General features: G+C 42.9%; 1 protein-coding gene across 1 annotated transcript; it reads left to right on the top strand.

Moving 5' to 3' along the window:
- Positions 1 to 202: 202 nt before the first annotated feature.
- LOC311178355 (E3 ubiquitin-protein ligase TRIM34-like) lies at positions 203 to 10,097 on the top strand (the record flags this gene model as incomplete). Its single annotated transcript, XM_084244885.1, has 4 exons — positions 203 to 625; positions 2,219 to 2,314; positions 2,934 to 3,164; positions 9,882 to 10,097. 4 exons carry the CDS (start codon positions 203 to 205, stop codon positions 10,095 to 10,097), a joined length of 966 nt encoding a protein of 321 aa, XP_084101011.1.
- Positions 10,098 to 11,989: the final 1,892 nt, after the last annotated feature.

Here is an 11,989-nt window from a genome sequence, read left to right as displayed (position 1 = left end):
AGCTTCACAGTGCTGTGCTGGCATCACAAGGGAGACCCTCCCCTTTTTTTTCTTAAATATTTTATCTTATCTATCCTTGTTTTCTATACAATTAGAATTGTTTCCTGGCTTTCTCCTTTGTTCCAATACATCCTTCTCAAATATACAAGGATCCATGAGCAAGAGACTCAAGCCAGGATAGTGAGCAGCAGGGGCAACAGCTATGGCATCAAACATCTTAGTGAACATCCAGGAGGAGGTGACCTGCCCCATCTGCCTGGACCTCTTGAAAGAGCCCCTATGCCTAGACTGTGGTCACAGCTTCTGCCGAGCCTGCATCACTGCAAACAACAAGGAGTCCGCGGCAACCCAGGAAGAGAAGAGCAGCTGCCCTGTGTGCAGAATCAGTTACGAGCCTGGGCACCTGCGGCCTAATCGACATCTGGCCAACATAGCGGAGCAGCTCAGAGGAGTCAAGATGAGCCCAGAGGGGGAGCAGAAGAAAGAGCTCTGTGTGCGCCATGGAGAGAAACTCATGCTGTTCTGTACGCGGGATGGGCAAGTCATTTGCTGGCTTTGTGAGCGGACTCGGGAGCACCGTGGTCACCAGACATGCCTCATTGAGGAGGTTGTCCAGGAGTACCAGGTAGGAGAGCAGGATGCAGTTAAAACAGCAGAATATATAGTTGATGGGAAATCTCCTCTTGGTTGCCTTCTCACCACACCCCACAGCTCAGAGGTCTGTGATCTCTTTTCTTCCTGTGGTGTTGATACAGGGGAACATTCCCCACTCCTCTAAGTTCTAGGGCTGGATGAGCAACGAGATTAACATCAGACAGATTACAAGGAGAAAAAGACCACATTTAATAATGTACACATGGAGAATTTACATGACTAAATAATGAAATAAAATGGGATAGATCCAGTGTTTATTAATTTTTAAATATTTATTTTTGCATACAAGAGCTGGGGTACAGGCCAGAGGTGTGGGGTTGAGAGGATTCACCGGAGACAGAATGGGGAACAGAACAGGTGGACTGACTGAAATACACTGCTGAGTGGAGCAGTGGGTGAGACAGGAGAGGTCTGCTGCGCCATGTGGGTAGCTCCCTGGCAGGGGATTGAACTCATGCCACTGTGGCTGGGGATGACTGGATAGCACTGAGACTTTAGCACCTGTGTCATGAGGGAGGCCCAGATCCAGTATTTATAAGGATGGGTTAAGGATGTTAAGGATGGGTTAGGAGCCTGGGGTGTCAAGCAAGGAGAAGGAGGTCTCTGGGACCAGGAGGGGACAAGTTCATATGATACAACCTTGCCTTTAGATATTTGCCTTGCCTTCAGATAGATTTTTACCGTGGAAAGTTTTTTTCTGGAGGCCTCCCTGGTGGCGTAGGAGTTAAGTCTCAGCCCTATCATCACAATGGTCTGAGTTCAATCATGGGCGGGGGAGCTGACCCACAGATGGCACAGCTGATTCTGTCTTGCCCACTGCTCCCTCAGCAGTGTATTTCAGCCGATTCTCCTGTTCTGCTCCCCACTCTGTTTCTGGTGAATGCTCTCACCTCCTTTATCTCTGGCCTACACCCCAGTTCTTCTGTGCATAAATAAATAAATAAAGTCTTAAAAAAAATAGTTTATTTCTAGAGATGTTGCTAAGTCTAGGTCATCTCTTTAACATAACACTTCCTCATGACACTCACAGAATTTTCGATTTACATTAGTTCTACCTAATAAGAGGACACAAATTGAAATTTTCCAGCTTGGAAAAAGCTGGGGGAAGAGAAACACTTGGCTCACCTTTCAAGGTAGCGGACATTTCTGTGCCTCCAACCTGATTACAAGAGACCTATTTAGAGTCATAAGTAGATGTTTCGAACCATGTGTTAAATGGGGGGTGGTGCTAGTGCCATGAAAATCCATCATTCCCTTTGCACATGAAGTGTAACCTAGGGACTAGGTAGATTGAGATGTTGTTTCTTTGCTGCAGGATCAAATTTCTCCTCTAGGACAAATAGAGTCATCCTGTTTGAGGAAGGGATGGTGACTTCTCTCAGACTTCTGCCTGAGACTTAATACCTTCACACTTCAGTTTTTCTTCTAAGTTGTAGGTTCTCATTGATATTTTCAGTTTCTGTGACTCTTATGTTTAAAGATCATCTGATTACTTCCTCCATGACCTGTATTCAGATGTGGAGAAAGCCCATTGCTTGACTCTGGCTTGATTCCCCTCTCACAGGAGAAGCTCCAGGGCGCCCTTGGGCAGATGAGGGAAAAGCTGCAGAAAGCTGGACATTTGGAAGCTCAAGTCGCAGAAAGGAGAATTTCCTGGAAGGTAGGAGGAGGCTCTTTCTGAGGGATTTAGACAGAAATCTGGTAGAATTTGGGTGATAACACAAGGAACTTCCTACCTTTTTGTTATCGGATCATTAACAATCCCACAGTCATTTATTATCCTTCTCTTCATCATTTCCCTGATGGTTGAGGGGATTGAAAAGTGAACCTGGCACAGGTGAATGGGTCTTTGGAGGGAAGGTTCATATGGAGGGACACTGGCCAGGACGGCAGTGCAGTCCCTGTTCCATTCCCATCATGCGTTTAAGTCTTTGACTCTCCTGGGGGAAGCCGTTCGGCCATGGCGCCTGGTTCTGGCCAGTGTGCCACTTGGGCAGAGGGTGAGTGGTGCAGTCAGGAGTAGTCCAGCTGTGTGAACGTGGAGACATACCCAGTTGCTCTGTTTTGGCTCAGGGTTGGACTCAGTGCTGCAGACTTGAGGGAATTATTTTGGAATATAATAGAGGGGAAGTAGTAGGTGAAGAGCATCTTTAAGAATTGTTCTCTTGCTCTGTCTCACTTTGCTGTGAGAACTTTCCATTTACAGTGGTGCTGGTTCTGGTTCCTAGTCTCTGCCTGATGGGTTGAGTACCACCTCTCTCTCTTTTCTCCTTCCTGAGAGTCAAATACAAAGTGAGAGACAAGGTGTCCAGGCAGAGTTTGCAGAACTGAGAGGTCTCCTGGACTCGGCGGAGCAGAAGGAGCTGCAAAAACTGAATAAGGAGGAAGAAGTCATTCTGCATAAACTGGCAGAGGATGAGAGTGAGCTCGTTCAGCAGTGCCAGTTGATAGACGTTCTCAGCTCAGATCTGGAGCATCGATTGGAAGCATCAAACATAGACATGCTGCAGGTAATGTTACAGGGCAGGGAGAGGGGCAGCTCAGACCCCGCGAACCTGCCTGCTCTATATAGGTTCTGCCATCCCCTGCATCAACACAAAACATATGAGACTTTAATGGGAAGGAACTTTAATACAATTAGGAAACCATACAGGAAAGGCAAAGAATATAGTTTTCAAATCAGGCACCCACAGTTGCCCATCCCCTGGTGGGTAGAAGTCCCCCCAATCCGCATTGGCCCAGAGCAAGGCCCCAAAGCCTGGCACAAGTCCAAAGCACCTTTCAGTGGGAACCCTCAGAAAAGGAGCAAACCACCAGACAAGTCTGGAAGGAAAAGAACAAAACCAAAATCAAGGTAAAAGCTGCCATTGTCACCTCCCCACGGGTCTCTAACCCACATCTGTGTCACCCACTCCACGACCAAATGGCAAGCACAGTTTCTTCATGTGTCTCTCGGCTCCATGTGCATCCTCCAGGTCTACTTCTGGCTCCATCCTGCTTCCTTCCTTCTCTTTTCCTTAGCTCCACCCTCCTTTGGGTGGGTAAGGGAACTTGGAACCTCCCCCTTTCCTGGGGATCACCCTGTTACAGCAAGATCTTTTTTTTAAAAGATATTTATTTATTTATTTATTTATTTATACATACATACATACATACATGCAAGCACTGGGTACAGTCAGAAGCGTGGGAGGGTGAGAGAATTCATCAGAGCCAGAGCGGGAAGCAGAGCAGGCAGAAGGACCGATGTACAATGCTGAGGGGAGCAGCGGGCAGCAGGAGAGGTCTGCGCTCAACCGCTGCGCCACCGGGGAGGCCCTGCTGTGCTCTTTCTGGTGTGACACTAAGGTTCTTCTGCTCTGCAGTGTGCTTCCTGCATTTATTGGAATACGTGAATGCATAAATAACAAGGGGAAAACCTCATTTTTATTAATGTGTCAAGTACAATGCAACTGTGTGAGCTTGCAATGAAGATGCATTTTATTCAGGTGTATTTGATATCCCTCTGTTATTGTGTGCTAGTGTTACACATTCATTAGTTAAATCGAGTGAAGCTAGGTCCAGATGAACAAATGCACTTCAGAGTCTTAACAAGCATTTTTTCCCCCTCATGGAATGAGGAGAGATTTTCCCCCTTGTTTTTCTATTTTCTGAGAAGAATTATTGAAGGCCTGGTATTTATTTTTAATTATTCAGTGGAATTCACAAATGATGTCTTATTCTGGCCCTTTTTGTGTGAAAGGGTACATATATGTGTGTATATAATTATATATGTATGTAACTAAATATATATAATTTACTTGTTTAATTTTTTAAATAATTTTTATGTCGTTTTTGGCAAGGTGTGTCTTCATAGGAGTTTGTCTAAGTTGTCTGCTTTGTAGATGCAAAGATACTCATAATGATTCTTTCCCATCCCTTCAATTCCTACAATATGCACTGTATTTATACCAAGCAAAACCAAACGGCTTCACGGGGACTCCAAACTGAAAAGAGAAATAACCAATGTTGTCTATTCTATTTAGCTTTTTTTTTTTTTAAAGGTTTATTGATTTATTCATACAAGCACGGGTACAGTCAGAAGCCCGGAGGGTGAGAGAATTCACCAGAGCCAGAGCGGGGAGCAGAGCAGGCAGAAGGACCGAAGTACACTGCTGAGGGGAGCAGCGGGCGGCAGGAGAGGTCTGCGCGCCATGTGGGACCCTCCTCCGGTGGCCAGGGAGCAGCCGGGGAACAAAACGGCGCTGCAGAGGCTCAGGGCAGCTTCACAACCCAGCGCTCAACTGCTGCGCCACCGGGGAGGCCCCCTGTTTTATTTTTAATTGTAGTGATTTGCTTTTTCCCTTTTTTCTTAGTTTATGTCTCATCGATTTTATTGATATTTTTATAGAACAAACTTTTATATTTCATTTATTTCTTTTAGGTTAATCATTTGTTTCTGTTCTCTATATATTTAGTATGTGTGTGTTGTACGTGGTTAGCTTACTGTTCCTTTTCTAGTTTCTTAACTTGGAAATTTAGAAAACGTCTTTTCTGGTTTAGTGTTTAATAATATAAATATATTGCTTTAACTATATTCCATATATGATTATTGTTTTGTTTTGATTTTCATTCAATCCAACTTATTTTCAACTGTTTTTGCAATTTTTTTTCCTGTTTACCCTTGGAATGTGTGTGTGTGTTTGTGTGTCCTTTTTTTTTTTTTTTTCTTAAATTGCATTGATTTAACAACTTGGTGAAGTTACAGATGAGACATTCTAAGTTACTGGTTTCTGTTACTTTTCTAATGAATATATTAATATGTAGTTTAGAGGAAAAATTGAGTAAAAATAGTCAATTAGCTGCACATATGTGTGTGTAAAATTCAAGGGACTGGATGAAGTCACTTATAGAGAGAGTTTAATGTGAGGAGAGAGAGACAGGAAAAGCATCTACATTAATGGTGTCTGTGTGCACCTCATAAAAGGTTATGCAAACTTCTTGAAGAGTATTATAATTTGTTAAATTCCCCTAAGCCTGGCATAATGCTTGACAATAGTAGCACATACATTCCATTTCTGCTGAATACACAAAAGACTAATTATTAAGTCATCTCAGAGGGAGTCTGCATTTGGGGAATAAAATTATGGATTTCTAGTTTTCCTTACAAGTCTGTCGCATCTCCAGATACATACTTGACTTCCACAAGAGTCAAAACCTTTTCTACCTCTTGGGAAACCTGACAGCATCACATGAGTTCTGGAATGTCTGGCCTAGGTCTTGTCTTTGCATTTGTCTCTGACAATGGGACCAACTCTACCCCACCTAATCAAGGGGCAAAGGAGATGTGATGAGGCCTTATAAGTGGAGAGAACCTATTACTTCTTGACACATGATTTTTTAAAAATTAATTAATTTATTTTTTCTTTTTCGCCTAGGGTGTGACTGACATCATACAAAGGTATGTGTGGGAGGCCAGAGACGGTCTTTTTGTGCTGTGGAGAGATGTTTAATGCTTTTTAGAGTAACCTCGTGTTCACTAACAATGGAGTATCATTGTGGGCAGAGAAATATGGGTATACATTTGTCTTAAATTCCTGTTTATAAAAAGTGAGTTTAAAATGGATCAGATACTACAGAAAGGAATGGGGATGGTAGGAAGCTGACAAGTTTGGGTCAGTAGTAGCTTTAAAGAAAAAGCATTTGACAAATGGCCAATAGGCATATGAAAAAATGGTCAGCATTGCTAGTTACTAGGGAAATCCAAATCAAAACCTCAATGAGATACCACCTCACTCTAGTGTGAATGGCCCGCACCAAAAAAAAAAAAGGGGGGGAAACAACAAATGCTGGACAGGATGTGGAAATAGAGGAACACTCTTACACTGCTGGGGGGATTGTAAACTGGTCCAGCCACTATGGAAAGCTTCGTGGAGCTTCCTGATAACACTAAAACCTTATCTCCATCTGAACCAGTGATCCCACTCCTAGGAATCTACCCAAAGAACACAAAAACAATAATTTGAAAGGAAAACTGACTCCTATGTTTATTGCAGCACTATTTACAGCAGCCAAGATTGGAAACAACCCAAATACCCCAAAATCGATGAATGGATCTAAAAGTTGTGGTATGTTTATACAGTGGACTATTATTCAGCGATCAAAACAGACAAACAAACTACTATTTGCAGCAATATAGATGGAGCTAGAAAAGGATTATGCTAGCCAAAATCAGCGAGAAGGAAAAAGATTAATACCAATGGTCTCTCTTATATGTGGAATGTAGAGAAACCAAATGAAAGGTGGATAAAAAGTCAAAACTAGCACACTGACTATAGATCTGAGGCATATAGCAAAGGAGGGTGAAGGAAGAGGGTCAAAACGGGAAGGAAGAGCACAAGGGGATATGGTGAAGGTTCACAAGTGATGCAGGGGTGGGAGAACCATGGGAACTACAATAATATAAGAAAAAAATTAATAAGTAAAAAAAATCAAGGCTTTGAGTTATCAGACCTCTGTAACCTCATAATTTTTTTTTAAGGATAATAGCTTCAGGTATTTACCCAAAGGACACAGAAACATCAATTCCAAAGAACACCTGCACCCCTATGTTTATAGCAGCACTGTTTACAATAGCTAAGCTTTGGAAACAACCCAAATGCCCAAAAATAGATGACTGGATCAAGAAGATGTGGTACATATATACCATGGAATATTACTCAGCATTCAAAAAAGATAAACACATGCAATTTGCTGCAACATGGATGGCGCTGGAAGGGATCATGCTCAGCGAAATAAGCCAAAAAGAAAAAGAAAAATACCGGATGGTCTCACTCATAGCAGGAATCTAGAAAACTTAAATAAGGGACCAGGAAAATGAATAACTATAAGAAAAGTGAAAATCAAAATCAACAAAAAACTATGAACCAGAGACACTTTTAGGGGGGCGGGGGCGGGAGGGGAGGGATTGGGGTCAGAATGGGGGGCTGCAATAGTATGGGGAATATAACAATAAAATTTATAAAAAAAAAAAAAAAAGGATAATAGCTTCCTTTTTTTTTTTTTTTTTTACAGATTTATCTATTTATTTATACAAGCACTTTGTACAGTAGGAAACGCAGGAGGGTGAGAGAATTCACCAGAGCCAGAGCAGGGCACAGAACAGGCAGACTGACGAAGTACACTGCTGAGGGGAGCAGTGGGCAGCAGTAGAGGTCTGCGTGCCATGTGGGACCCCTACCTGGTAGCTGGGGATCAAACTGGTGCTGCAGATCTGCGGTCAGCTTCGCAACCCAGTGCTCAACCGCCGCACCACTGGGGACGCCCTGTAACTTCATAAATTTTATTCACTCTGTGTGCTTATATCTAGGGTTCTTGTATATCATAGGTGCTTAACTTTTATAGGGGGAAGCCCAGATCTTCTTTTTCTGCCAAGCACCCAGAATTAGCAACAATACCTTTATATCTATAGTTCATCGACTATCTCGTGGGATATTTGGGTCCTGCTGTAAGAAAGTGATTCATCTCCTCCCACACTCTGGCCCCAATTATCAAATATCTCATTCTAATACACATACCTACCCGACAGCATCGACCTCTTTCTGAACATATAAAATCCAGACCACTGTTCCGCTGGAGATCACCATGTATTCTTTTCCAAGTGTCTGCAATTATTTTCAGAGAGCCTGAGTCTTCAATGTTATTCTGATGGCCTCCCTAGTGGGGAGTAGAGTTTGAAATCTTGGTTGTCTCCAGGGAGTGTTCCTAAACTTGACATATCTCAGACACCCAGGAGCCAGGTTCTGGAGCCTTCCTTTCTGTTTTTCTCTCTGGATCCCAAATGCATGTGGTGACTTTTCCACACATTCCTTTTTTTTTTTAAGGTAATGAAGTTTTATTTTGTCCAATCTGTTATTACACATAATTCATATGGTTTTTAGCAAGTAGAGGGATAGATATTAATGATTTAACTTTGAAAGGAAGAATTGGCTCTTGAGCGGTCGAGACCTTCCCAGAGTCACACAGAGGTAGACATCAGCCCATTTTTTTCTGACTCTGAGGTTAGCATTTACTCTTTTTCTCATAGTTTCCAGGTAAGAGTTCAAGTGCATTGCTTGGAGAGAAGCGATAGGTAGTCAGTAGTTTTGACAGGACAATATGTTAGAGGTGTGGGAATCTATGTTTCTCATTCTAGGTGTTGGGATTTCACTCTGAAGGAGCCAAAAACTTTTCTCGAACAACCAAGACGTGTGTACCAAGCTCCGGATCTGAGAGGGATGATGCGAGGGCTTTTAGGTGAGGCGGGGTCAGCCGGCTGGATGACTGGGGGGTGTTGCAATGGCAGGGACCAAATGAGGAAGAAACACAGCTTTTAGGTGTGGACAGTGATGCTGGGGCCATTGGCAACCGTGGCTGAGGAAATGTCCTGTTGAGTGGGGATCGGCCAGGAGTCAGCACTACCCTTATTTACTAGTTTACTCCCTCCCATAGTTCCAGGAACTTCCCTTAATCTGGAGAGGAAATAGAGTTCAGTGCTGTGTCCTTCGCTTAGATTTACCAATTTAGATTTTTTTTTTAAATCATTTCAGACCTGGCGAGTGTGCGATGCTACTGGGGTAAGGATAAATCCCGTGTCATCAAACTTCTCTATTCACTTCATCTTTCTGAATTTTTTGATTTCTAATAGAGCTCATATTTTAAAACTCATGTTTCTCATTCTAATACACATGCAGACTGATTCTGCAGTGTTTTATTTCTCCCTAAAACCAAAATTCTTTCCATTTCCTGCTAAGTTATTCTCATGATTTTTCTTGCAATGTCATGTATAAGGACACTTCCTGTCCCTCACCCAAACCTTTAATTTTTCTGCAGTTGATGTCACCTTGAATCGGGCCATCAATGGACACTGTGTTAAGATTTCTGCGAATAAGAGAGAACTGAGATATTTGTGTGATAACAATCCAGTTAGAAATGTGAATTGCTATTATGATTATTCTGTCGTGGGATCACCACTTCTCACAAATGGGAAACATTACTGGGAGGTAGATGTATCCAAAAAAAGTTCCTGGATCCTGGGGGTGTGTGGGGAAAACCATTACATAGCACGTTCGCGGCAGTTTGCCATGAGAGCTCGTGCGCTCACTTTTAAACAAGATTTTTATGCTGGATTACAGCCTGCATATAACATATGGGCTATAGGGTTAGAGAATCGATCAGAGTATTGTGCTTTTGATAAGGACACTCACTCCCAGAAACCGAAGATCTTGGCTCTTTCCATAAGCGTCCCTCCTAGTCGTGTTGGGGTTTTCCTAGACTGTGAGGTGGGCACTGTCTCCTTTTACAACGTCACAAACCATGGATCACTCATCTATGAATACTGCAAGTGTTGCTTTCCTAAGAGTATTCTTCCGTATTTGAATCCTCTGGATTGTGAATTCCCCATGACTATTTGTGAACCAGGCCCCTGAGCCTTCTTGAGCCCTCATGCACTTCCCTGGAGTGCCTTTTGCCTTGGGGGCATCTAAGGCACTGAGCTTATTTCCAACATTCTGCCACCTTTTCCTTGCTGCCTCTTTTCTTTTGCATTTTGACATCCTTTATTTACCAACAGGGTGTATCACTTACCTTGTGTCAGATTTTTTGTAAATATCATGCACATTAGGAGAGGCTCTTAATTTATCAATTTCTATTCTCCCAAGGAAAAATGAGGCCTCCTGCCCTCTGTCAAGTGTTTGCGATCTCATTTTCTCTGCCACTGACTGAGAAAATGAAAGTGTTAAGTAGTAAATATCATAAATGATAGGTACTAAGAGAGGATGTTGTGTCCAGAGTATTTTTTTTAAAGTTATTTATTTATGCATGAACTGGGGTACAGGACAGATGCATGGGAGGGTGAGAGGATTCACCAGAGACAGAGTGGGGAACAGAACAAGCAGATTGACTGAAATACACTGCTGAGGGGAGCAGTGGGTGAGAAAGGAGAGGTCTCCTGGGCCATGTGGGATTCTCACTGGCGGGCCGGGGTTGAACCAGCGCTACAGGGTTTGGGGACAGCTTCACAATGCGGTGCTCAACCGCCTGCGCCACAGGGAGGCGCACAGAGTGTTTAAATTCAAGTCTTCTCACTCCACATACCAGCAGTTTAACCTGGAATAAATACATAAAAGCTGTGTTAATTTCCTTCATTTTTATTTTTATTTTATACATTTTTTACATCATTTTTCATTTTTGCACAATGTGTGCATTTTCATCTTGGTTATAGTCCCCATACAATTCCCACCCCCTTTGTTTTGATGCTACTTCCTCTTAATTTCTTCATTCCCCCCCCCCCCACCGCCCCAGCCCAGTGTTTCTCTGGTTTACAGTTGCTTGTTGATTTTCTTAAACTAATGTTGGTCAAAAAACCCACAACTGCCCCACATTGTGAGAAATGAAATAGCTACAGAGTGTGATCTTTGTAAAAATGGAGGTTCTGTGTCCCCTGCCTCGCCTAATGAAAGGCAAAGCTAGTGGGGAGGAGAAGCTGAAGAAAACAGGGAGGAGAGCCCCAGAGGGGAGACTGGAGGAAGCATGTGGAGCAGAGACACGTGAAGAAGGAGGCCTGCTCGCCTCTCAGCTTTGGACTTACACCGTGGACTTGGGGGACACGGAAGGACCCTGGAATCTGAGACATGGAGAGACACTTGGGAGAGGGGTGGTGGGTGGAGACGGACAATGGCAGCCATTACCTTGATTTGTACTTTATTTTGCAATTTTTCTTCCAGACTTGCTTGCCACCTGATGCCTATTTTCTGTGGTTTCTTGCCAGAAGGTGCCTTAGACTGGTGGCAAGCTTTGGGCTTCAGTGGCCTGCTTTGGGCCAATCCTGTTTGACTGGACACTTACCTTGGAGGAGATGAATAACTTGGGGTGTTTTATTGGAAACTGTTAACCCTTTCATCTTCCTATGCACAGTATCCTATTCTTTCATGCTAAGAATATGTATTAGTTTTCTCTCAACAGTGTTACTCTAGCTTTGTTTTAAGAAATAGGAATTGATTAAATATGACATGGTCTTTGAATTATAACTAATTATGAAATAAATGGTTCTGTATAGCCTGCTGGTCTTAAGTTTTTCATTTACCTGCAGTAATTCTATTTCATGGGAATTTTGAATTTGGGCTCTGTTTACCTAGCTGCTGCTTCATTACAAGAGTTAGAAGTACACTTTTGGGATTTAACAATGGTGTCAATAAGTGTTTGCCCTGGTCAGCCTAACTTTGCAGTTATGGACGGTAATGCAGAGCTTCAGGCCATGCACCTTTGCTTCCTGTGATAGGAGGGGAACTATTTCTACGATAGATGATGATTTAGGGCTTGC

The sequence above is a fragment of the Talpa europaea genome (assembly GCF_964194135.1).
Source record: "Talpa europaea genome assembly, chromosome: 1".
In the NCBI taxonomy this organism is placed as follows: Eukaryota; Metazoa; Chordata; class Mammalia; order Eulipotyphla; family Talpidae; genus Talpa; species Talpa europaea.
Note: the sequence above shows the minus strand (reverse complement) of the source record. Positions and strands in the feature narration are given on the sequence as shown.